The 25,832-nt window shown below is 43.5% G+C and overlaps 7 protein-coding genes and 1 pseudogene across 8 annotated transcripts, besides 1 other annotated feature; 6 read left to right on the plus strand and 2 right to left on the minus strand.

Moving 5' to 3' along the window:
- Positions 1-1,426: 1,426 nt before the first annotated feature.
- On the plus strand, positions 1,427-2,475 carry NCS54_00349000 (Multifunctional fusion protein; the record flags this gene model as incomplete). Its single annotated transcript, XM_053149059.1, has 4 exons — positions 1,427-1,495; positions 1,580-2,026; positions 2,081-2,166; positions 2,229-2,475. 4 exons carry the CDS (start codon positions 1,427-1,429, stop codon positions 2,473-2,475), a joined length of 849 nt encoding a protein of 282 aa, XP_053005034.1.
- A 78-nt stretch (positions 2,476-2,553) lies between these two features.
- NCS54_00349100 (Multifunctional fusion protein) lies at positions 2,554-3,442 on the plus strand (the record flags this gene model as incomplete). The annotated part of the gene is made up of 3 exons (XM_053149060.1): positions 2,554-2,596; positions 2,646-3,213; positions 3,268-3,442. 3 exons carry the CDS (start codon positions 2,554-2,556, stop codon positions 3,440-3,442), a joined length of 786 nt encoding a protein of 261 aa, XP_053005035.1.
- A 1,016-nt stretch (positions 3,443-4,458) lies between these two features.
- On the plus strand, positions 4,459-5,572 carry NCS54_00349200 (annotated as a pseudogene). The gene is made up of 3 exons: positions 4,459-4,585; positions 4,654-5,043; positions 5,094-5,572.
- Positions 4,459-5,572: a sequence feature.
- Positions 5,573-6,142: 570 nt separating this feature from the next.
- NCS54_00349300 (Hypothetical protein) lies at positions 6,143-7,498 on the plus strand (the record flags this gene model as incomplete). Its single annotated transcript, XM_053149061.1, has 1 exon — positions 6,143-7,498. One exon carries the CDS (start codon positions 6,143-6,145, stop codon positions 7,496-7,498), a length of 1,356 nt encoding a protein of 451 aa, XP_053005036.1.
- Positions 7,499-7,633: 135 nt separating this feature from the next.
- On the minus strand, positions 7,634-8,305 carry NCS54_00349400 (Hypothetical protein; the record flags this gene model as incomplete). Its single annotated transcript, XM_053149062.1, has 1 exon — positions 7,634-8,305. The coding sequence occupies one exon, from the start codon at positions 8,303-8,305 to the stop codon at positions 7,634-7,636; it is 672 nt and encodes a 223-aa protein (XP_053005037.1).
- Positions 8,306-12,812: 4,507 nt separating this feature from the next.
- Positions 12,813-14,619, minus strand: NCS54_00349500 (Protein kinase domain-containing protein; the record flags this gene model as incomplete). The annotated part of the gene is made up of 4 exons (XM_053149063.1): positions 12,813-13,419; positions 13,470-13,576; positions 13,638-14,162; positions 14,236-14,619. 4 exons carry the CDS (start codon positions 14,617-14,619, stop codon positions 12,813-12,815), a joined length of 1,623 nt encoding a protein of 540 aa, XP_053005038.1.
- Positions 14,620-14,921: 302 nt separating this feature from the next.
- On the plus strand, positions 14,922-17,465 carry NCS54_00349600 (Protein kinase domain-containing protein; the record flags this gene model as incomplete). The annotated part of the gene is made up of 6 exons (XM_053149064.1): positions 14,922-15,653; positions 15,713-15,988; positions 16,053-16,478; positions 16,544-16,782; positions 16,845-17,295; positions 17,445-17,465. The coding sequence occupies 6 exons, from the start codon at positions 14,922-14,924 to the stop codon at positions 17,463-17,465; spliced, it is 2,145 nt and encodes a 714-aa protein (XP_053005039.1).
- Positions 17,466-19,425: 1,960 nt separating this feature from the next.
- Positions 19,426-20,308, plus strand: NCS54_00349700 (Hypothetical protein; the record flags this gene model as incomplete). The annotated part of the gene is made up of 3 exons (XM_053149065.1): positions 19,426-19,429; positions 19,494-19,886; positions 19,944-20,308. The coding sequence occupies 3 exons, from the start codon at positions 19,426-19,428 to the stop codon at positions 20,306-20,308; spliced, it is 762 nt and encodes a 253-aa protein (XP_053005040.1).
- Positions 20,309-25,832: the final 5,524 nt, after the last annotated feature.

Consider the following 25,832-nt stretch of genomic DNA (forward strand, 5'->3'; position numbering starts at 1 on the left):
CCATCTCGAGCAAGAGAATACCATCTCGGACATATACTCGACACAATTCGCTTGCAAGGAAAGAGACGCTTATTTACCAGTCAAAACCAAACTCCAACCCTCTTCCCCTTGTTTCTACGTCGCGCACATTTCACACCGTGAATCTGTCGTCAAGCTGGAGATGGTTCCGCGGCACAACCTCCAAAAAGCCATCGCAGTGATGGCCCTAGATAAGGAGCAACAAGTCTGGTCAGAAACGCCCCAGCGTCACCAACGATCTAAACTTGACACAGTTGGAGGAGGATCCCATAGTGTGCCAAGGTCATGAGGGGTTCTAGGTGATATTTCCTTAGGGCAGTGATGCACTCCTCAGTCAACAGGGCCGGGTAACTGATAGCTGTCCGAGCACGCCGCTCCCCCATCATGGCACCGTGAATGTCAAACACCTACTGGAGCCTCCGAGCGGAATCTCTGGCTAGCAATCGTCGTGAAGCCAGCATCGGATATGTCCATGAACTCGAAAAGCATGGTGTACTCTGTGCTAGTAGGTTCAGAGACGCCAGCGTGATGAATCATGGCCATATACGGACCGAGGGGCGAGTCAACAGCAATCATCAGTGAAGACGGACGAACTGGATAGGGTGCTCAATGAGCATGTCGTACGTGTTGCGATACCATGGAAACGTGAGAAATCACATGGAGAATCAATAAAAAAGGATAAAAAGCCGTTTCTACTTTAGCTATCATGATTAGAATTGTTAAACTCAACAAGCTCCCTAGGTATCATGATTCTGTTATGCATCACCTTTTCAAAAGCACCATAATACGATTCCGAATGTTAGTCCTCAAGGTTTGAATGAATGCGACGAGAAGTCTGTATAACGGCTGCCTTCGTATTGTAGCTCTAGCTAAACGACCGACTTCCTTGGGCCTCAACGTCCCCTCGCAACGTCAACTCCCCATCCAGGGATAATAAGTCTTTCAACCAGACCCCATCTGCTGCTACCCTACATCTTCCGATGCACGCTCCAAGAAATTGAAGAGCCCCCACATGGCGCCGGAAGTGGTTGCAGATCTCCGAGGTTTGCACAAGGGTCTGACGGTTCCACGGAGAAGCACGATCAACGAGCATCTCGACCCTCTGCACCGCTAAGCCGTGCGCGGCGTTGCCTATGTCGACTATCATTTCCTTGAGGTGGGAAACCATCTGCTACAGGCGCAGGCCAAACAGAAAAACCCACCCCGCGAGGACGGTAGATCAAGAGCCGAATGTGGCGGGGAACCGATTCGCTGTGCTAACCCACTTATCTTCGCGCCGAGGATTTCTAGCGCTTTATCAAGTTGTGTAGAGACGTCTCTTATTGGAATAAATATTGATCATGTAACATGCATCTTCTGATCTGCCAGCACCTGAAATACTTTGTTCCCTCATTCTCACTTTTTCACAATGGCTTCGTTAGGTAGCAGCTCCGTCTTGGGCGCCTTCGCTTTGCCCCCTCTGCGAAATGAGCCTATTGTAAGTGACATTTCGCCTCAAAGTGCTTGCCACAGGGACCCTTGTCGCTCGCCCGGGTTGGGACATGCCACTAACTCTCACCAGATCTCTTATGGCCCAGGAACCCCCGAGCGGTCTTCACTCGTCGAGGAGATGGCCACGATGACGAAAGAGATGCCATTCGAGGTCCACCCTAACGTGAACGGTAAAGATGTGAGATCCAACCTTTTCACCTTTCGCCGAGATGATGGAGCAAAATTTAACCCAAGACAGGTTGTCGGTGCCGCAGAGCACACCCAGAAGAGCCCCTTTGAGCACAAGCTCGCCGTGGCAAAGTATTCCCACGCAACTTCCGAGCTCGTGGACAAAGGCATTCAAGGGGCACTCGAGGCCAAGAAGACGTGGTCCAAGACGTCTCTGCACGATCGCGCTGCCATCTTCTACCGGGCTGTTGCTTTGCTCAGAGGACCATACCTGTATCGTATGATGGCAGCAACTATGCATGGGCAGGGCAAAAATGCCTACCAAGCCAGCATTGACTGCGCTGCCGAGGTATGCGGATTCCCTCGTGTGACTCGGGTTCTGGACTAACTTGCAACACAACAGTCCATTGACTTTCTCACAATGTTCCCATCCCTTGCGGAGAAGCTCTACCAAGCTCAGCCTCCGTTCAACGCCCCCGATGTGTGGAAGTACGTCACCAACCCCTATTCCATTGGCTTGCCGGAACTCTCAACTAACCAATCCGTCACAGTCGGAGCGAAGTCCGTCCTTTAGACGGCTTCGTCTATGCTGTCTCACCGTTCAACTTCACCGCCCTGGCCGTCAACCTTGTCCTGGCTCCCCTCATCACGGGAAACGTTGTCATCTGGAAGCCCAGTCCCGGTGCTATCTACTCTAGTTGGCTGTTTAACCACATCATGATCGAGGCTGGCCTTCCAGCCGGCGTCCTCCAATTTCTGCCAGGTGATGCCGAGCAGGTGACGGCCCAGATCTTTTAGAGTCGCGACTTTAGCGGCCTCCATTTCACGGGCAGCACGACCGTGTTTCGACAGCTTGCAGCCACTATCGGCTCCAAGATGAACTTTTGGAAGTCATACCCACGTATCGTGGGCGAGACAGGTGCGTTCGAACAAAGATGGGTATTGGCCAGCGTACTGACACTTGTCAGGTGGAAAGAACTTCCATCTCATCCACCCATCTGCGGATGTGAGGAATGCTGCACTCAAATCTATTCGTGCAGCATTCGAGTACCAGGGACAGAAGTGCAGCGCCTTATCCCGCGTCTACTTGCCCGCATCGCTAGCCGAATCCTTCAAGGAGATCCTTATCCGCGAAACCGAAGCTCTCACCATAGGCGACAAGTTTACAGACTTTATGGGACCTGTTATTAGCCAGTCTGCCTTTGATCGCGTCTCAAAATATATCCAGGACGCCAAGAACACTTCACACATCAAGGTCCTTGCTGGGGGCACATACGATGACTCAACCGGCTACTACATTCGACCAACAGTGGTCGAGTCGTTCGACCCCAAATCCCGCTTCATGACCGAGGAGATCTTTGGGCCTTTCCTGTGTCTGTATGTGTACGACGATATCGACTTTGGTCCTAAGATCTTTGAGCTCATCGACGAAACCACCGAATATGCACTCTCGGGTGCCGTCTTTGCCAAGGACCGTCAAGCTATCGTTGAAGCCACTGAGGGGCTTCGATTTGCGGCTGGTAACTTTTATGTCAAGTAAGTTTGCCCCATCATATTTGCCCAGAGCATGCATACTAACTACCGAAATAGCGACCAGTGCACAGGCGCGATGCCAGGCCACCAGCCATTTGGGGGTTCCAGAGCTAGTGGCACCAATGATAAGGCCGGTTCTTTGGGTTTGTTGACAAGATTTGTGTCTTCCAGGACAATCAAAGAAGGCTTTGCCACCATTGATTCGGTGTTGTATCCATCAAATCAGGAGTAGCAATAGATAGTACTAAACCTGGTTTAAGGACAATTACAGAAATCCAATTAATGTCTATACGGAGAAGAGTAATACCAAGGTTTTCTGGTGATAGACTTTTTGTATTTTGGGTACAATTACTGTTTCTAGAAGAAGTCGTTGGTCACAATGGCAAAGAGCTTCCCGGACTGATTTCTAGAGAGAAGGCATAGGTTTGTACACATTAGTCTCTGAATGCCATATCTAACCCCTACGCCCTGCTTTCCCTTCCATGAGCAATACGAGGCCCTTATGTCTGGTCGGTTCAAGACACGCAAGTCTCTGCAAAACATAGCACCGTGATGACTTCATCCCAACTTCCTCCAGCTCATAATATCCGACCTCGTATCGGATTCCGAGATTCGCGATAATCTTGTCAACAATCTACCCGTTCGCCCATGTGGGCCTTGAGGCGAGCCATCATGACCCCGATCCCTCGCTCAGATTAGGCTCTAGATAATGAATGCGCCCTATCTTACCCGATTTGGATGGATCCCAGCTCGGGGCGAACATGACCATGGATGATGGACTCTCGGCGCGAGGTCCATGAATTTGGTAACTCGGTCCGATGAACTAGCTCCAGGACTTGGAAAGTTTTCCCAGCGCCAAGATACTGCGGCCTATTATGCCCCGCGCCAAGGGTGCCGCCCATTAAGGTAATATGCGGAGAGCTGGAGTTGGCTCTGCTGCTTATCACACCCGCCATCACCTGTTCTTCGTGACCTTTGCCATCTGATTGTCTGGTTTCTCCAGTTCTCCAGCAAGGAAGAAAAGCATCAGGCAGACCGAGCTACATTCATTACGAGATATGCGTACAGCGGCTCTCTTTGGAGCCTTTCTGCTCTGTGCTGTATTCGCATGTCGATGGCTCGCCTCCATCTTGACAGGCAGCAAACAGAAACGCAATGCGCCAGCGGTTATGAGCGATAAAGGCACGTTTTGTTTCGCAATCTCCCTTTGCCATGAAACTGACTGCTAACCTGCATGTCTGTCTAGTAACTAAGACTGAGCCCTCATTCATCGATGTGGCACGAATCAAGCCCATCAGGCCTGACTTTGATTGGCGTACGCAAAAACAGCTTCCTTATCCGCCTTGGAAAAATGGCCCCTATCATGTTACTATGGGTAAGGCAGCTGTCAGGTATTCAGTAACATCCATTGTTCTTGGCTAATCGTGGCTCGTTGCTGTCCAGGCTTGAAACAGACCGATGTCGAAAATTGGATCGAGCTGGATGAGACATATCTCAAAAAGTACCACTTGAAAAAGCGTTTGTATCAGGAAAATCGGGACGAAGTACTTTCTTATTTGCCTGGATGCAACGACGGGCTGTTTGAGGCATTGGAGCTGGTCAAGAATACGCTTATTCGACGATATCCCACCATGTTCCGGCTGCAGAGCCCTCACGTCGTGGAGAACCTCGTGACCGGCGACGTCTGGGACCTAAGGCCGGAGGCCTCGACATGGAAGACTCATCATCCTCTCGAGGTAATGGGCCTGCTCGCTACAGAAGACTTCTTCTTGCTCTACAACAATCCCAAGACTGGCCAGACGACATTGAGAGCGGGAGGAGTATGCTTTCCAGGTGGGAACCATATGTACCGTTCCCTTCTACTTGACTAACGGACTGAATAGCGGGTTTTAAAATCGAAGAACGAATTGGACTCAGCCTCTGGGAGATTCATGCAGGCAAAGTCCCCCAGTATGAGAGCAAGTTGGCCAAGTCCATGGATCGCTTCTTCGAGCGACTGAGAGTTGAATCGGCCGTGTCTCGCTTCAACTACGCGATTGACGACTCTTCAGACCTGTTCCACCGTCATCCGCACCACAACCTGACCCTGGAGCAATTGGAGAACCCTCCCAAGCTGGAGGACCTTCACCTCCGTGTTGAACGGCAGACCCTCCAGCGACTTCCAAAGACCAGAGCTCTGCTATTCACCATTCGCACCTACGTCACGCCGATCGTCGAGGTTACCAAGGATAGGGAGGTTGCTGCGGCACTAAAGACGAGTGTAGGGAGCTTCACCGAGGACGTGTCAAAATACAAGAACAAGGAGCTTTGGAATCGTACCTTGCAGAAGCATCTTGCAGAAGTTCTGGGTGAAGACAAGTGAGATTAGAAGTTGAAGCCAGATTTCGGAAAATAGGAACAGAAACAAGACCCGGCTTGCAGTGAGTGACCCCGGGGGGAAGGGGCAGGGAGAGACAGCTCCAGACTCACTCATGTATGCGATAGGCATGAAAACAAGTCGAATGAAACAAGCAAGAGAGAAGATTACCGATTTACCACAGATGACAAACGCCCGTCCAATGCTGCTAGCGTTAAAACCCCTTGTGTCCCTTGCCAAACCGCCTGTAAAGTGTCGTGCTCCTGCAGCCCAAAAGACTTTGCTCGCAATGGGGGTTCCCTCCATCCGCGTTGCTCATTACTTACTGCTCTTGGGCCGGCCGAGCACCGAGTTCGGCACTTCACGATCAGCTGCGTGACCAGCCTGGCGATAATCTTCGGGGCGAGCGTGGGTCACAGGGTGTGGGCCGCCTTAACGAGATGACATTCTCACTATCTCGACCCCTCGATTTGCGGGCCTTTCTGGTCAAGGATCGTGGATATAACAACCGACAGTGCCAGTTAGTTGATCCTTGTCGGCCTATCAAACCGCTTGTCCGCCAACAGCCAGCCCAACATGTCGTCGTCGCAGAACTCGGTGCTTCTCCACCGTTCTCTAGATAAGACGTACCCCACCGCCACAGGCGGCGAGGGTGTTTATCTTCTGACCTCGGATGGTCGCAAAGTCCTCGACGGTAGTAGTGGTGCCGCCGTCTCTTGCCTCGGGCATGGGAATCAAGAGGTAATCCAGGCTATCTGCGATCAGGCCAAGAGACTGTCGTTTGCCCATACATCCTTCTTCACTTCAGACCCCGCTGAGGAGCTTGGCCGTCTCATATTGGAAAAGAGTGACAACCAGTTCAGCAAGGTCCTCTACCTCACCTCGGGCTCCGAAGCTGTCGAGTCTGCTCTCAAGTTGGCTCGCCAGTATCACGTCTACCGCGGAGAGCCACAGCGTGTCAACTTCATCGGCAGAGTGCACTCATACCACGGCAACACTCTTGGTGCTCTCGCGGCTGGCAACAACCCAGCAAGACGAGGACCATTCGCGCCTGTGCTAGCGTCCACATTCCACCATGTCAGCCGTTGCTTCTACGATGCCGATGGAAAGGGCCAGAGCGAGGAGGAGTACGAGAACAAACTCATCTTGGAATACGAGGACAAGTTCAAGCAGCTGGGCCCTACAACGGTGGCTGCCGTGATTGTCGAGCCAGTGGTGGGAGCAACGCTCGGATCGGTGCCCGCAACTGCCAACTATCTACCGAAGCTGGCACAGCCTTGCAAGAAATACGGAATCCTGACCATCTTCGATGAAGTCATGTGCGGAATGGGACGATGTGGGAGCTACCACGCATGGCAGAGCTTGGGAAACGTTGCCCCGGATCTTCAGACCGTTGGGAAAGGCTTGGGTGCCGGTTATCAACCGCTTTCGGCTGTCTTGTTAGGAGAGCGAGTGGCTTCTGTCTTTGAGAAGCACTCGAGAGGGCAAAGGACCTTCCTGAGCGGACACACCTTCCAAGGCCACCCGATGGCGTGTGCTGGCGCACTCACGGTGCAGACAATTCTGTTCCGAGATGACTTGATTTCCCAGTGCAACAATCTGGGTGAAATCCTGAGCCAAGTTGTGAGCTCTGAACTGCCCGATGAGTGGAGGCAGCATGGGGGCAGCATGAGAGGACTCGGACTCTTCCGGACAGTCGACTTTGGTAATATGAAGGAGCTCTACGGTGGTCCTCTGGCAGGTGAAGTCTCACGTCGAGCCTTCAAACTCGGTGCAGCAGTTTACCTCTGCTCGCCCGCTGTGGACGCAGTTCTGCTGTACCCTCCATTTGTCGCCAGCGAGGAGGAAATACGGGGTCTGGGCCAGGTACTGGTGCAAGCTGTTGGCGACGTTTTGCAAAGTCGCAAGGAGGCCTCTTTGAACAAGTCATGAGATCGAAAGGATATAGAACCATACTGGGAGCTCAGTCAGCGTCCCATAGTACTACGTAGGCAATACAGTTTCATGTCAACATGATGTACATGTTCTTGTCACGCATGACCTGCCTCCAATCCACACCTCCCAGCTCTACCCCCAGCCCGTCTTGATTCCCCTGGGCCCAAGCTGTCGATCTGCTCTTCTCCATATTTTCATTACTAGTGATGTAGACTGTTGAATGTTGCCAATCCCATGACGCTTGGCGCGCTCAAGCCAGATCAAGGCGCGATGCCTCAAGTCTGTATCAACTGCTTCGACAGCCGCAATGAATCCGGGCCACAGTGTATTTGCTACGGCGATGTTGCGCGACAATGCGTCAATGTTCTCGAGATGGTCAAGTGCCGTTGACACCAAACATTGGCCTGTTGGGCGTGTCCTGGGTTCGGAACTCCTCTTCACGGCAGGCGTGATGTGAGCAGAGCCGTCGCACAAGGCTCTCTGGAAGAAGATGGCGGCGCTATAATGGAACGCGAATACGTGGTTGTCGGTAATCAGGTCGGCAATGTATCCCGGCATGCCTCCCTGAGAGTCGGCGCTGGGGAAAGAGTGGCGGTCCTTGAGCAGTTCGGGAGCCTCGAGCGGATCGAAGAGCTCGTCTTCGAGGTCGAGGAGCGATGAGATCTTGTCGCTCGGCCAAGGCGTATCAGGGCCAAGCGTTGATTTCAACTTGGAAAACTCGATAATCTTGTTCAAGCACTGCAGAGTCCTGATGGAGACGCCAAAGGTGATGTCGAGCGTATAGTTTCCCACTGGAGCAGGCATTATGGCCGACTGCAACCCTCGTGGCTGGAGATCCACCAGTTCCAGTCGGCCCGATGTTGACGCAACAATATGCAGACAGCGGAATATCTGCAGAAGAGTGAGGCATGCCAGGTCTGATACCCACCAGCTCACTCCTCCAGTAATCTGGATGACGCGCTTGCACAGCTGGAGATGTTCATAGCCGTCTCCTTGGCTTGCTCCGCTGAATACCTGCGTTACACCGATGAATTAGAAACGGTTTAGTATCCAAAGAGGCTCTCTGACAAACCTCTGCCGTTGTCAATGTCAAAGCCGCTGCCTCAAAGCCTGCCGTGCATTTTTATCTTCCCCCACCACGGCTGACGCATCTTCCGAGTCAAATATTGACCGCAGGAGCACTACTGCACGCTCGTTATATTCCCGGCCCTTTTTCGAGTCATGGACCCTGCTCGAGGGCACCAGGTAGGACCTGTTGAAGGAAGCAACGGCCAAAATGGCGTAGAGGAGGATCTGTTGTGGCAAACTAGAAGGGCTCTTGACAGCTAGTGGGAGGTAAAGTTGAAGCCAAGGGTTATGTGAGGGCGCTGAGGTGGGCATCATGAGTTGGCATACATGGGTACGGTAATGATCCAGCAGCTTGCGAGTTGCTTCAGATGTGACTTCTGCCTCAAATGACGAAGATGGTCCAAGTTCCGCTTTGAGGCTGGTTGCTTCGTCGTGGGTCTCGCCAAGCCCGTCGTCGTTGGGAGAATTGTTTGAGCCCTCGCTACCCTCGTCTGGGCTATCCGAAGCGAAACGCAGAGGATGCGAGTTGTTGAAAATATTCACATACTCTCCAAAGGACCCCCAAGACGCAATCTCGGTGTCTATGGTACTGACGTCGGCAAACGAGCCTTGGAGTCTGTCCAACGGTGAGGGACTGGGCAAGCGTTCGAGACGGTTTAGCACTGAATCAGTCACGTCTTGAGCACATACAAGGCTGCCGTCGGCGTGATTCATATCCCCATAGCCATCGCAAAAGTAAAGACGGGACCTTTCGCAATTGTAACATCTAGGACGACGTCCATCACACTGGGTAAGCATAGTCAGTCTTAGACCAAAATGTCAACACTGATAAACGTTGACTCACCTTTATCTTGCGTGAGCGACACGTGCCACAACCCTGTACAGTTGATGGTCAGGATTGCACAACATGATTTGCAAGTATTCGACAGGTCTATTACCGAATATATCTTTCCTCCTCTCCCCCGCTTGCGTGGTGGCTCCGGAGGCAGCGAATCAAAGAGTATACGATGCATGCTGACCTCCACATCATATTGAGGATGGGCGACTTTGCCGACTTCCTTGTCTGCCGGAGCCGGAATTGCTTCTTGATCGATAGTGCTCGCAACGGAATCCATAGCTTAAGATGGCAGACTACATTACAGAGGAGAGTGACTGCCAAGGAGCTGGAGGACGGGAGAGAGGAAAGGCGGGGTAATCGTGACAGTTGATAAGGAGTCGGCTTGATGCCCTTGGGGTCATGATAGCTCTGAGCTAGTTGTGGGGAGAACCACGTTCTGCCCAGGGCCCCTGGCTTCTGACGCACTTTACCCCAAGGGGCCCTTGCAGAAGCTAGACGAAATTGGGAATAAACACATCCCGGACTCTTCGCGCCGATAAACATGACTCGCTACAAGGGCAGTTGAGAACTTCACAACCATTCCGAAGCTCGGCCGGCAATACGGGTCCGGCCTTGGCACTGCCACTTCTATTAATTGAACCGGCAGCGACATTGTTGCTTGATGAGTGAGTGACTCCGTCGAGGCCAAAGAGAGATATGTTGCCATCCGGAACCGGGTCAGCCTCCTCGTCAGTGTCAGTCACGGCGTCATACTTTGGCGGCCGTGGCGGGGCAGTAGCGTTGCTGTCACTCCGACAGCGCAACGTGCTGGGACCGATACTACCGTTCCGGCTGGCAGGGGCTGCCGAAGATTGATGTCTGCTGCTGGCAAACCGATGGGCGCGATTCAAGAAGCGGCGAATCGAGTTACTACCCTTAGGCGAGGCCTCGGGCATTGCGCTGGGGTTGTAGCTAGCCAAGCTTCGATCTAGTGAGTTGTTGCTTATCTTGCAAGATAGGGTAGACTCCGAGAGCTGAAAGTTATAGGGGTATGGATCCTTATTCCTACCGTGCCTGGGTTTAGGCGACGGTTGGACTAAGGAACTTGTAGTCAGAATAACGGTATTAGGTGACTTTATGGGCGATCCTTGTTATGAGTGGGAGGCTGCTATGGAGGCGCTGATAGCCGATACCGAGACCATCGAGGGCTAAATGGGTGAGCGGGTCGTTAAAACCCGGCCAGGGTAAGAGCTTGGCAACTGGGCCGATAGAAAGATCATATCTATACGTAGTTAAGGTGAAGGGGGGAGCAGGATGTAATATGTCTCGGGGTCTGGGCTGGAAGGGGCCATGGCTGTGTGCTTGTGGTGGTGACCGCACTATGTGAGTAAAACCAGGGAGCATCTGAAGGTTGCGTCGATATATACTCCGTACAGGAGATTAGTAAGTGAGATGAGCCATGGCGGAACACGCCGGAGAGAAAGGGAGAGGGGCCGCCATTGCAGGGGAAGATACAGTTGCATAGGCTAATCTCTTCGTGGAGTAGCCGCTGTCGACCCTCTGGGGCCAACGCTAAACGGAACGCCGCGGGAGTAGGGCTGGAGTCCGAGAAAGGGCATGAGCGTAGGCATGGTGGGTGGACGGACGAAGGTATCACTATATATGCAAGGACGGCAGGAGCCCTGCCCGGTGTCTTCCTGCTGTCTCCATTGTAAGCCAAGATTAGGGCAGACACGTAACCGCTTCTCTTTTGTGCCAATCACTCCACTGCCGAGCCACACCAATACAGCTATGCTAGAAAAGTGATTCCCTCCTCGCTTCATCTTCTCGCACATCTTCAGGGATCCACCTCACTCCCTGGCAAGGCAGAGTTCTCGGAGATGCCATATGAGGCAGGTCTTGAGTTCACGCACGACGCGTGACCTCCAATTGGCCAGACTGCATCAGGATGGGAGTTTCCGGCAGCATTAGCTCGTCCATCTGACCGTGATGGAGTTCAACGCTGCGCCCGCACATGCTGATCGTCCTCAGCCACGAACTTCTTGAACCATTCAGAGGACTCAAGAGCTCTAGGTGCCATCATAAACGCCTCATGATCCTGCAGCAGTAAGACAACCGAGGTTAGTGTGCGTGCAACACTAATAACTCGCTGGAGTGCGCCCGTCCCCGTCTCCTTCTCTTCACCCAATCATCCCTCTAGGCATGCTAGCTTCCCCCCGTTTTTGGCTGCTGAGCCATCACGAGCGTCATAGGAACAGGTAAGCCGAGGACCAGCAGGTAGTAATCGAGGGAACGTCCCCCCAAGCGGCGGGTAGTCTCGGCAACCCCCGAACAGGGAAATAGCGACTTAGGCCCCGTCAAGCGAGTCGTGATCACACACATCGCCTACTCTACCCGCTCTACCCTCTGAGGGAACCAATTGGGGAGCAAGTTCGTGCCAGAGGCCTCTGGAGCCACCCGTGCTAGTTTTAGGAGAGGAGTCCAAGATGGCACCATCCCCCATTGCATCAGGGGCATTGATGAGACACTGCGGCATTTCTTCCATTGGCTGGGCGTCTGCTGGAGGCCTCAAAAGGATAAACATCGCTGCGAGATGCTCTGCTGCTGCCTGAGAAGCATCGCAGCGCTGTGAGGCGGCCCGACCTGGGGAACGCCTCTAGACGGTTGGCGTTGTTAGATTCCGTGAGAAGAGGGCGGGAAGGGAAGCTGTATGAGGCGCAGAGTAGAGCTGGCAATAGAATAAGAGGGTAGAATGGAACATGAATCGTAGAATTTTTCTCATACCCGCAGCAATCTGGCATTGGGGACGATGCAAGCGTCGCCATGGCCGATCAATCCCTGCGGCAGGGGAACTTCATTCCAAATCAGAACGATGACGCGGCAGGATGGGCGAGGGGGGCTGGACTGAAGGCAGCGATGCTTGAAGAAGAGGGGAAACGGTGGATACAAACGGGCAGAGCATGGGAAGAAGCAGAGGTCAAAGATACATGTTCGCAGGGTGGGAGGAGGTTGGTGTCTTATATACGTAGAGTCACGTGATGTGCGGTTGAGCTGGGGTGTTTTTTGGTGGGGGGGGGGCCTTGCCCGAATGGGCCGTGCCGCTAAACCGGAGGCAGCAGCAGCGTGTCCGCGTTTACGTGAGAAATACAACAGCTACAAGTATTTAAAGAAAAATGCATACGTTATAAGCTCTGATAACTATAGTACTTGCTGAGATAATTTTACTCAACTTCCAGCTCCTTTATCCTTACTAAAAATCAAAAACAAAACTAACTCGGTTCTTATAATTATGGTAGAGAGCAGCATAGGCAAGCGAAATTTCTAGATTAGCATTTGTGTAGCCTCTGTCGCTTGCCCGGAGCAAGTATGACAAGGCAAGCTCTGCTCGTTGACCTAAACAGATTGACGGTTAGCCCTTGATATGTGTTACACAGCAGCAAAGGAGTTAGGTGTTGTATCAAACATACCATTAAATCCCAAAGCGCGAGTTGAAACAGAGTTATCAATCAACCAGATGTTGATAAGCTTCCACCAAATCATAGCGCCTACCAGGAAAGTACACTCGGGATGGAGGGGATCTTCAGCACAATAGAGAATGACACTGACATGGTCTTCGCTTAGTTGTTCAAGTTCTTCGTCTTGGTTCTTTTCCCTTTGTCTTGCTCTCTGAACCAAGTCCCATGCCGCTGACCGTGCCTTTTCTAAGGCTTGGAGATTGCTGAGTCTGACAGGGGTATCTATGCCGCCTGGCCCAGAATTGATGGCAACCGAGTCTAATAGAGCTTGTACTCGAAGCAGGGAGCTTGCCACGGCCATAGCAGATGGGCGTCCTTGACCGATAGGGGACCAACAATTCTGAACAATCTCAACTAGCGGCGAGGGAAGATCAGGAGGGAAGTCTCCCGGGACCGGGGACCTCTCCAAGCAGCGTTTTAGTATCGACGACTCTTCTGCCGGTTTATATAGGTACATGTCTTCCTCGAGCTGGTATGGAGCGCCGTCTGTTAGGATTTGCCAGATGACAATGCCCAAGCTAACACGGATGAGTAAACCGATTAATACAATCAAGACGGGCATTCTAACCTCCAGACATCTGTTGCTAAGGAGTGAGGCTGGCAATATCGCCCCTCAAGAAGATCTTGTAGAATCTCGGGGGCCTGGTACCTCGCGTCTATACGGGCGCTATTTGTCTTCTCGTAGAGCTAGAATACTCAGTCATTAACAAGTACATGCACTTCTCGGCCTACTCACACAACGTGCATACCCAAGCTGGGTCAAAATGGGGTGAGAGTTCCCGTCGTTACATAGGCGAATGAAAGTCTCGGTTAGGAACTTGAGCAGAAGCCCGCCTCCATGAAGCCAAGCGACAGATTGAGCCACATCGTATGCGATACGTATTCGATCGCGCAGGATAAGAACTCGAGTGGCATCAGCGCGCCAGCTCTTGAGTGTTTGTAGCCCAGAGCAGTCCTGCATAATAACATATTCTTGCTTGTTAATCTCAGCAATGCCGTGAATTGTCTGGATATGCGCTCCCCGTTGAAAGTCTTGGTAAAGCTGCAATGCATGCCGACTCATTAAGCTGTCATCAAGTCTGCGACATTCGACAGCGCCATATCCAGCCACTTGTCCTCTTCCGATAGAATACTCCCAGTCGATGCTGGAGGTGTCCAGAGCTAGGGTGACTGGGGAATGAGTCGATGGGTTCTTCTCTACTACCTCCTTCACTTTTTGTAAAAGCGATACTGCCTGATTGTCGCTGTTTTTGATATCATCCTATGGATACTTAGAACGCATGCGGCAATGGAAGGTGAAGGGTATATATGGGAGCATATCCTAAAAGTCTTACAATAGATGCCAAAATATGCTTCATCTCCAGTTGCCGATATTCGTCTCGTAGCTTCGAATATTCGTCTTTGAACATGGCTTCAACTGCGTGGTCGAGCCAGTTTGCCTTTGCGAATTTGGCGAGACAAAATTGGATTTTTGAGATGAGCTCTCTCACTCTTTTCACTTGCAATTCACTTTGAGTTGTGCTAGGGCGTTCGACCATGCTGATAAGAGTGATAGCATCGAGTTGCAACTCCTCGCATTTCTTCTTGCCCGATCGCCGCTGCTCTATGATTTTCTGAACGCTTGATGTTAGACTTGTCAGGATATTAGGCACGTCGAGCAGATCGACAGTAGCGCTGAAAATTGACAGGCTATTGCCCAATATTTGTGGCTGAGCCATGATTGTGAAGCTGGGAAGAGGATTCTCGCGACAGCAAGAGGATGAGGACTACCGGTAACATAAGTAAACTAGGCTGTACTGGATGGCTCCGAAGCGGGCGGGGTTCAGTCTTGTATTGACGTCTTGAGAGCTGCCCAATTGTGCACTTTTGTCGCTGCCCAACGCTGACATGATCACATGCGCGGGGATGACGAATCTGTAAGAATAAGCATGAACTTGCCCAACTTTTGTCTGCAGTTTTAAATCTCGGTTTTTTCTTTTGGCTGCCTCACACCTACTTACATGCTTCCAATTTTCGGCCAATGGCAACTTTGCAGGTCGAATTATCTCTCAGTCTTTGGGAGAAGGTGCTTATACGCGAGACAAATGAGGCCTTTTTTGAAGAGCTCGGCGCGCTCTACCCCCAGGAAACACCTGTTAGCCAACAATGGGTTCGAAATAACTGGAGCTGGGCCACTCAAGTTTTGATTCAACTGAGAGATTCATGTAATGACTTGGACGATGAAGAAAATGCGATACATCAGAAGGACCCTCATCGAACGTGGCAAGTTCTACGAAACAAGCTTTCATCCCGAATCCAGACAGGTACATCCTCGGACAGCTACAGCTGCCGCTCCAGAACGCGACAATTTCTCGATACCAACAAGAACCTAGAGCCACTCATCTCTCAACAACAGCTCCCATTCATCGCCTCAGACTGCATCCAGCTCACGAAGCAAGATAACCAAGATTGGCAATCTATTTGGGACTTCTCCAAGTTCATCAAAACCAATCACCCCCGACTGCGTGGTCTTCACTGTTCCATTGGTGACCGAGAAGAACTAGAGCAGCGGTTTTCCACGATAAACCCTCCACAGAATGTCGAAGAGGCAGATCTTATCAGTCAAAAGAGCCATGGTAATCTTGAGGCTATCGAGATGAATATGGTGCACGAATATCCTGCTTTTGATGTTTGTTCCATGGTTCGGACCGTCGCTTCATACTGTCGGCAATCGCAAATAAACCTTCCAGAGGAACTGGCGCACCTACATCGAGTAAGTTAAGGTCTTATCGGAGCTGTTTAATGTGTTCCTTCTGACTTTTCAATCTTCAGGAACTGTATAGTTTCATCGATGAGTTGGAATACATCCCGATCTCAGAGTTGCGTTTAGAGGGCGACCTCGCCCAGAATCCGGTGGCATCATGGCTTCCAAGAAAGAGCTGTCCGCTAGATCATCATCTTTTTACCGAGGAGGAGGTATTCAAATACTGCATCGAGGCCAGGTTTGAGTTTCCAGGGTACCGTGATCAAAATGGCATCATTTTTGAAGCGACAGAACTAGACAAGAACCAGCTTTGCAAGTCTAGAAAGGACCTATCTATCTTGTGGGTAAGTTGGTACTGCGTTCAGTCACACTTCACTGCGTATGGTTATTAACACTTCTTTCCCAAAGAATGATTGCGGTTTTACGTTTGATCCAGCTGAGAACCGGATCTACTTGCTGCAAACCCGTCCAGGAATAAAATTTCGAGAACTCCAGAAACGCTTCAGCTTGGATACTGCCCGCAAATACTTTAGGATGATCACTGATGCAGTTCGACTGAATGAGCTTCAAACGCTTGAAAGCGTTTTGCAAGTCATGGACCTACAGGATTCCCATCTTAAAACCTATGACGGCCTCGTTGAGATCATCCCGTTCCAGGACATCAGCTTTTCCGAAGAAACAGACGACACTGGACACAGCGGAGCCATTCGTTTTGGAGGATGGCATGTTCCGCAAGGAGCAAGACTTCAAAACCCCGACGGAGAAGTCATCCCAGTCGCTCTGAAACTGGTTTGGGGATCTGAATACCCAGATCGGGACCGTAAAAAACGTGAGGTATGCTTATTTTAGGTATTCCTAGCTTCTACCAGAGTAATATCTGACCTTTCTTTGCACGCCAGCTTAAGAACAGCATTGTCACGCTCACGGATGCGCCTATAGCTTCCATACGACTCGTTGGGATCACAATCAATCCCAAGTCAAATGAGACTTTTCTAGTTTTCGAGAAAGCAAAGGGTGTACCGGCGTTTCTAGATGAAGCACTTCTTAACAATGGGAAAGACTGGGATCTAATAACAGAACTTTTCAGAGACGCTGCCGACAGCCTTAAAATAATCCATCAGCGTAAACTCTTGCATCGGTAAGTATCAAATCTCATGGTCCATGCTCAATTAGGAACGCCTATACTTACCATGATACTAGCGACATACACATGGGAAACGTAATGATTCATTACGTTCCTTGTCCTAATGATCCATTCGACCCTGAGTACGCTGAACTTGTCATCATTGACCTTGGAGAGGGCAAAGACATGACAAGCCGTGCCTGGCTTACGCCAAATACATACGGAAATGCTGATTACCGGGCTCCAGAGGTCATTTCAGGTCGCCAGTACAGCATTAAATCCGATGTTTTTGCCGTTGGATATCTGATGACTGAGATATTAGAGATCAGGTCGACGAAGGCAGGTGATGATCAAGTCCCTCAAGTACTTTGGAACATAGTCGCTAGTTGTCTTCAGAAGGACCCTGATCGTAGACCAAAAGCTCACGAGCTTGCTGCAGACGTTGAGAGACTGCGCGATGGCTTCTTCGTGGTGCCGGAGAAGAAGGAAGCGGCGGTGAGAGGAGAGGTGGTCTTGAATGGCCCATTTGTGAGTTTCAAATCTGTATTCAATGAATGGAAACGGGACCTTAATACGGACGATACGAATAGCTTGGAGGATCAGGTCCCTTATTATGAGTAGTCTATCAGTTGAGGTTTTTTTGGGGGCAAATATCTTTAGCTGACTAAGTACTTAAGAACTTTAACTCTCGAAGGTAATAGAGAAATACGTCAGTGAGCAAGATTTGTGTAAATGAATCTATATAGTACTGCTTGGGATGAGGCTGCTGGCCTTCTTCGGGGAAAGGGCCACTACGCAACACAAGCTAAGCTATAGAATGGGCCGGCGATGTTATTCTGGCAATATGCCCGCTGGGAAAAATCACCTCTATTATCGGCGCTCTCTAGTTCGAAGGTCCATCGTTTAGTATGTTCTTTATTATAGTTGAACCCCGGCCCTCGATGGGATAACTGAGCCAGAAGACTATTTTGTTGGAGAAACAGAACTGATGCCAATAAAGGCCTCTGATTGGTGTCTGGACAAGTGAAGGAGACGGGCAAAAACTCCGATAATACGCCAAAGACCAGCCGCCACATCCGAGATCCAGGGAAGAACAAAAGTCCATCAACAAGAAGGCGCTATTCTGTGATATCGAGAGGGTTTAAAGCTCAAGAGTCAAAGATCGCCTCTCTGAGCACCAGAATAGCCAGTCTGGAGGAGGAAGTTGGCCGGTTGAGTAGAGGCAAGAAGAGGAAGGCGATACCGAATCCCAATAAAATATTCCTGACATTGGTGGAGGCTCTAGTGGCTAGTAAGGCTGTTTCTGAGGAAAACGAAGCAATTAAAGGGGCGGATGCTGTTGAGGATGTGATCGAGGTCAGAGGGATAGACGAAGATGAGAGGTCAAATTCAGAGGTGGAAAAGTTAGCTATAATACACACACGCGCGGAGCATAAAGTAAAAATACCGCAAGAATATTAAAATCTACTTAATTCTTAAATAAAATTTAAAAATTATTTTATGGTTTTTATTTTTGGTGAATTTTCTATGTATGGTTAAAAAATTGCATTTTGTATGGGAATTTTTTCTTTTTTTTTTTGCTTACCGGCAGGTGAGTACTGCATGGTAATGGATGCTGGGGATGGTTCGGGCCTTCCGCGGTTGAGCTTCGCGCCGGATAGATCCGGGAGGAAGGGTTAGATGTTGAATACTTCTTCTCGTTAGTACTAGATGGGTGTAGTAGGCGTGCCAAATTCATATTTGTTCTCGACAAGTACGATTCTGGAATCAATCGTCATGGTGCAGAAATGGGGGAATAATACGAGAGCGGCGAGATCAACGACAACGGGATGTAAATGCTTCGGGATTCGTGAAGTGGTGGTCGGCCTCCTGCGTGGCTAGCGTTCTCTTTGATTGGGGAAAAACCTCGCGGTATGCCTCGCAGAAGCTCACCGAAGTAATTCAGCGAACAGCTCTGCCCAGATGCTGGACTCTTATGACACATTGTTATTTATTATTCGATAACACTCTGCAAGTGACCGGAAAAAGGCCGTGCTCGCAGTAGGGGGTTGCATAATGTGCAATTGAGTTGTTTATTGTTATCATAAGCTGACCAACGTGTCAAAGCAGATTTCAACTAACCCAGACTCAGCACCATGCAAGGCGATCGACGACGCCTCTCGGTGCTGAGGTCTCACAGAGAGGATGCCTGAGGCCTAGAGAAGACCCCAGATAATGATTTGGTCTGGCCAAGACGCATAACGAAAGCCATGGTGGTGTGCTCGTCATCTGTGCCTAACCATGTCAGCATTGATGCCTAAAGTGCAGTCAGCGACCGATGTTGGTATACGTGCACTTGCTGCGCGCGCAGCTGGAACGGGGGGTGATGATTGGTGCTGATCTCTCAGCTCGAGTAAAGGTGCAGATAAGAGACAGGTGTAGAAATCACAGTCTATGAAATATTTAGTTGGGGGACTGCGGCCCCCCTCATGCTTTTTTTCAAGCAAGATCTCAACTGCCTCTTCTTTTGCCAAAGCTTAAAGCTATAGTCGTCATGATCAATAGTTGAACAAGTCCAGCCTTGACCTCGTCGACCGGGCTCATCGAGCTATCCTGTTACAGGCATCTGAGATCAACCTTGCTACTGCTCGAAAGCGGCTCGAATGATTTGCAGCCGAAATGGGTCAGTATATCTTGCAACACTCGCCAAGTTGGCTTCTTCAGCATGGATTGATATGAATGGCTAGGTCGTCGCTGTCTTTTAGTCTCACGACCCCTAGACGTTTGCGCGTCGTCCAACTCAACCACCTCCTCAATCACGTGGGCGGTGATAGGCAATCAGACCCCTGTCCCGGAATTCCTCCAGAGATTGCCCTTTCTCCAACACTGGGCATTATGTGTCATTGATGATGATGGGATTGACCCATCTGAGCCTTCCAGCCGCGACCATTTCCTGAAGGCCAAGTACTTTGACCTTAGTGTCAGCTTGCAGTCCTGCTACCGCATCATATGCAGCAGCCGGTCATACAATGAGGTAGGCCATGGTAAGAATATTTGGCCAGAAGAAGCTGTGAAGCAAATCTCGGCTGTTCAGGATGTCGGGGTGACGTTTAAGAGTGACGGTTGGATCTTCGAGCGCGGTATGTACTCTCTCAGTTGAAACAACGGCCAAAGGGTCTAACATAATGCTGTAATAGGTTCAAGCATGTCAGAGCTATGGGGAATCTACCGGCCATTCTTGTGGAATTGTCAACAGTTCGCCTCGCTGCTCGCACAAATGGCCATCAACACAAAGCAGTCCGCTGAGCTCATTAGCACCCTCCTCCTTATGCGTGAGGAGCAGGTGGAGAAAATATGGAAGAAGAGGCACTTGGCGTGCATGGCAGGAATGGGCGCCAGTGCCTTTTTCCCGGTTGCAGGTCCAGCAATTGCTCTAGGGTCATGGGCTGCAGCAGGCATCTACATGTTCACTGACGCTCTGAAGACCAATGCAATCCGTGAATCGTATAGAAAGCTAACTGACAGGTACGAGGAGTTAGAGCAACTGCCTTGGCCGTACTAGTGCTTAGCGACATATCGGAGACGTGCATGCAGGAAGTGGACAGACTTATTGGTGTTCTTAACTTGACAAGGATTTGATTCTATAATTTGGACGAAATTAGCTATTCCTGATGAACCCCTCTGTTCTTCCAAGCGTAATCCTCGTTCTCCTGTGTTTCTACATCTCCCGTATTACAGATACTCAGTCTCTGCGAGTGATTATGTTAATGGCTGCGGAAATGACCCTTTTATCGCCCGAAATGACGCCCCCAAAAATTGTATTGGAAATAACGGCAAAAAGGGCCGTTATTAATACAGGGATGGACAGAGCTCGTCACCACTTCAATTCACCGTCGAGGTATGAAATGCTTGAAGTATGGCATTTCAAGGACTGCTCATGAAACATAAAACTCTGTGCTTGTCAGCCATGCTCACAAAGCATCAGAGTTTGAACAGTGCCACCGGCGCGTCTGGTTCTATCAGTAGCATGCCCATATAACTAACCATACTGATGGGAGGAGGCCAACTTACCTGCCGAGTGACAATAAGCAACACGCCCGGTCCCTGCCTCATGATAAATCATGCCAGGGGCAAATAGAATCAAACGACCCGCTAATCTTGCCTCGTGCCCGATAGCGCATTGTAAGAATTGATATGGCTCGTGATTAAAGCCAGCATCAGCAATGTTTACTACTAAGAGATGGCGTTGAGAATCTTGGACTCGAACATGGCGGGTCTAAGTCAACTCAGTCTGACATGACATGGCCAAGAGGGTTAATACCCCCCTACAGGAGGAAAACATGACTATCACAGGTATAGCAAGGGTCTCTATTCATAATGCACCTATGCAGCAGAAGTAACCCCTTTACTGACTGCTGGGAAACTATCTCACTGCTCCATGCGCCTCCAAACCCGACCTTCAAACGCTTTTGTTCACGTTACGCTCAAAATGTGTTTAATATGATCCCACCCCCCCGAAGAGCCAATATCTTGTAACCTAATGATCCTACGAGCGCTCCCACATCTTTGCAACACCCTCCAGGTTAACCTCCCAACCACCCGCTTCCGCACTCGCCAAGGATTCTTCAGACTTGGTGACGCTGGCGTCGTGCTTGACTGATGCGTCGTTCAGTTTGCTCCTCTGCCTCCCTACTGTACTGTATCCGACTCAAACGAGACACTAAATCTTTAATAAAACTACTTAATAAAAAAGATCAAGCATACTATAGGGTAATTTAATTCACCTTATTCTTTTGTTAATACGTTTTTATTCCTTATTTTTAATTTATTAATTTTTATTTTTAATTTATTATTAATTTTAATTTAAATAATATTTTTTATTAATTTAAATAATAAAATATAAAAAATTGAATAAAGCTTAATTTTAAATAATAAATCTAATTTATAATTATATTTTAAGATTTTTTATTTAAGTTTATAAAATCTAATATATTTATAATTAAGTTTTTTATTTTATTTTATTTTAATATTTTTTATTATAAAATAAATTATATTTCTTTTTAAGAAAATTAATTCCTTAATTCTTTTCTTATTAGTATATTTTAGTATTTTATTTTTAATAAATTTAAGTTTTATTTATATTTCTTTATATAAGTTCTTTAATTAATTACTAATAAAGATTACTTTAAGGTTAATAATAATATCTTATATTTATTAATATATATTTAATATAAATCCAAAGTTAATATAAGCTAATATAATCTTTATATTTTTATTTATAACTATATTATAAGCTAACTATATAGCTAATAGCTTCTTAATTTAATTAGTTTATTTATAATTAATATAGTATTAAAGGTATTACTTTAATATTATATATTTTATTTATCTATTTATCTCCTTATAGTATATAATAAAGAGTTTATAATTAATTCTTAAATATCCTATAAGGCTTTATTAGAATTTTAAAATAAATAATAGCCTTTAATTTATAATAATTTTAAGTAATATATTATATATTTTACTAATATAAAAATAAAAAAGATAAATAAATTCTTTAATTATTATTAATTCTTTATAAGGTATAAAATAAGAAAATTTTATAAATTTATTTATAATAATAAAAATATTACTATAAAAGTTTTTAATAATTAGTTTTTTTAATAAGGGTAATTTTATAATAAAATCTATAATAACTAAGTCTTATAGTTATTTTATAATTAAGAGTAATTATAATTTTTTATAAGGTTTATAATATTATATCTTAGTTTTTATATAAAAGTTATATTATTTAATAATTATTAAGATAGTTTTCTTTATATTAAAGAAAATAAATATTATTTTAATTTATTTTAAAGTTTTATTAATTCCTTAGTATTTATATAATAAATAATTATATATTTTATATATAAATTTATAATATAATTTATTTAAAATATTTTATTTATTTATTTTTTTAATATCTAAGAGTTATATATTATATTCTTAGATTTATTTTAAGAATTAATTTTTTTATTTTATTATATAAATATTTTTAATAATAATATAAGATATCTTTATAACTTAGTTATATTTATATAATTTTAATAAGTTTTTATTTCCTAATTATATATTCTTATAGTATATTTTATAATTAAAATAGGTTTTAAGTCTTATATTAAGGTTTTTTTAATAAAAATATTTATATATTATCTCTTAGAAATCTCTATTATTAAGTTTTTTATTATATTTTATTATCTAATAGTAATATTTAATAAATTCTTCTATAAATTTCTAAGATATAAAAATATATTTTTAATATATAATTATTTCTTATTAGCTTCTTACTTAGTTTACTTATTTAATTATAAGTCTTTTAAGTTCTCTAGGGGTATTATTAATAATAATCTTATTTTTTTATTTATTTATTAAATAATATAATAATATTTATTATTTAATATAAATAATTATTTATTATTTTAAGTATTTTTTTTATATAAATTATAAAAGTTATTTTTTTATTTTAATCTTTTTAATATTTAAATTAAGTTATTAGCTAATAATATTTATTTTATTATTTTTTATCCCTTTAATATAAATAATAATATAATTAAATTTTAAAAAGTATTTAATATATTATAATTATTATTTATTAAATTCTTAGGTTTTTATAAAATAAATAATATTTTTATAATTTATATATACCTTAATCTAATATTTATTTCTAAGGAAATAATATTAAAATTCCTTAAAGGTATTAATTATTATATAAAATTTTTTATTATAAATAAAATAATTAAGTTTTATTTTATATAATTTATAAAAATAAAATATAATAAGATATAAAAATCCTTTATTATCTTATTATTTAATCTAAGTACTTAATATAAAATCTAAGGTATTTATTTTAAGTTTAATTTATTAAAATAAATTAAATATCTTAAATATTAATTTACTTAAGATAAGTTCCTTAATTATATTAAAGGCTTTTTTTATTTTATTCTTAAATATAAATATTTTATTTTTTTTATAAGATTAATTAATAATATAATAATTTTCTTAAATTATTAAAAGAATTTATAATAATAATTAATAAAGCTAAGAAAGGCTTATATTTCCTTAATATTTATTAATTCTTTTTAATCCTTAATTACTAAGACCTTCTTAGGGTTTATATATATCTTATTATATAAGATAATATATTTAAGGAATTTTATTTTTAAGGTATAAAATTTATTTTTCTTAAGTTTTATTAATAATTTAATATCTTATAATATTTATAATATATTATAAATATATTTTATATATTTTTTTTTTATTTTAAAAAAAATAAAAATATTATCTAAGTAATATATAATAAATATATCTAAATATTCTTATAATATATTATTAATTATTTATTAAAATATAATAAATATATTAATAAGTCTAAAAGGTATAATAAAATACTTAAATAATTTATATTTAATATAAAATATAATTTTCTATTTATATTTTTCTTTAATTTAAATAAAATTATAAGCTTTTTTAAGGTTAAATATAATAAAATATTTTATTTTAAAAAATTAATTTTTTAATTTATTAATAAAAAATAATAATATATAATTCTTAATTATAATAATATTAAGTATTTTAAAATTAATATAAAATTAAAGTTTTTTATTTTTCTTTAAAATAAATATAATAAAATATTTAATAAATAATTTATTTTCCTTAATATATTTTTTTTATAATATATCTTTAATATATTTTTTTAATATTAATAATTATATTTTATTAAATAAATAAAATTTATTAAAATTAGGTTATTTTTTATTAATAAACTTAATTTTAAGGTTACAATATATATATTTAAATAAACTTATTTTAAGTTTTTTTATAAAAAGCTTTTTATAAATATAATATTATAATAAAATATTTTTAAGTTATTCTTTTTTTAATATCCTTTTAACTTATTTAAGGTTTTTTTTTAATTAATAAAACTATTATATAATATATATAATTATTTATTTATTTTATTATTTCTATTTATTATAATATTTATATTATTTCTCTTTAAGTAAAAAGATTTCTTATATTTATTCTTATTTAATTTCTTTAATATTTTTAATAAAAGCTTAAGATCTTATATTATATTTAGAGTTATTATATATTATAAAAAATACCTTATTATTAAAAGAAAATACTTAGTTAATTCTTTTATTAAAATATAAATTAAATTATTATAATTATAAATACCTAAGTATAAAATTATTCTACTTATTTAATATTTAATAATATCCCTTAGTTTTTTCTTTTAATAAAAACTTTAAAGTAATTAATCTTATTATTAATAATATTATTATTATAATTAATAGAGATTCTTTTTAAGTTAATAATTAAATAAAATATTTATTTATACTTTTATAATAACTTAAGCTTATTTATTATTATTAAATTAAAATAATTTTATTTAGTTTTATTATTTATTAAAGTATTTAATTATTTTCCCTTAATTTATTATTTTAATTCTAAGTAATATTACTTATATATTTTCTTTATAAAATAAAGGGCCTTTTAAGGTAATCTTTTTTTATATTTATTTATTTATTACCTTATATTAAATAAGATATTTAGTTTTTTAATATTATATAATTATAATAATTAAGCTTATATTTATTATTTATATAAGCTTTATAATTATAATTATTTATTTTATTATTAATCTCTTTTTAATAACTTTATTTTATAACCTTATTATTATTATAAATATAATCTAGTTATTAGGTTTTTAAGTAAATCTTATTAAGGTCTTTATATTAGATATAATTAATATATTTTTATATAACCTTATCTATAAGTCTATAATCTTTTCTAAGGTATAATTAAATATTTTTATATTATTTTTTATTAATAATATTCCCTTAATAAATCTTAAAATTAAATCTTTTTTTTATTATTTATTTTATTTATTTATAAGTAATTAAGATTTATTATTTATATTATAAGTATATTTTTTTATAATATAATATAGCTTTTATATAAAAGTAATTTTTATTAAATACTTTTTTTTACTTTATTATAACTTATTATATTATAATAATAATTTATTATTTTAAGTTAATAGC

Source organism: Fusarium falciforme, chromosome 3 (assembly GCF_026873545.1).
Source record: "Fusarium falciforme chromosome 3, complete sequence".
In the NCBI taxonomy this organism is placed as follows: Eukaryota; Fungi; Ascomycota; class Sordariomycetes; order Hypocreales; family Nectriaceae; genus Fusarium; species Fusarium falciforme.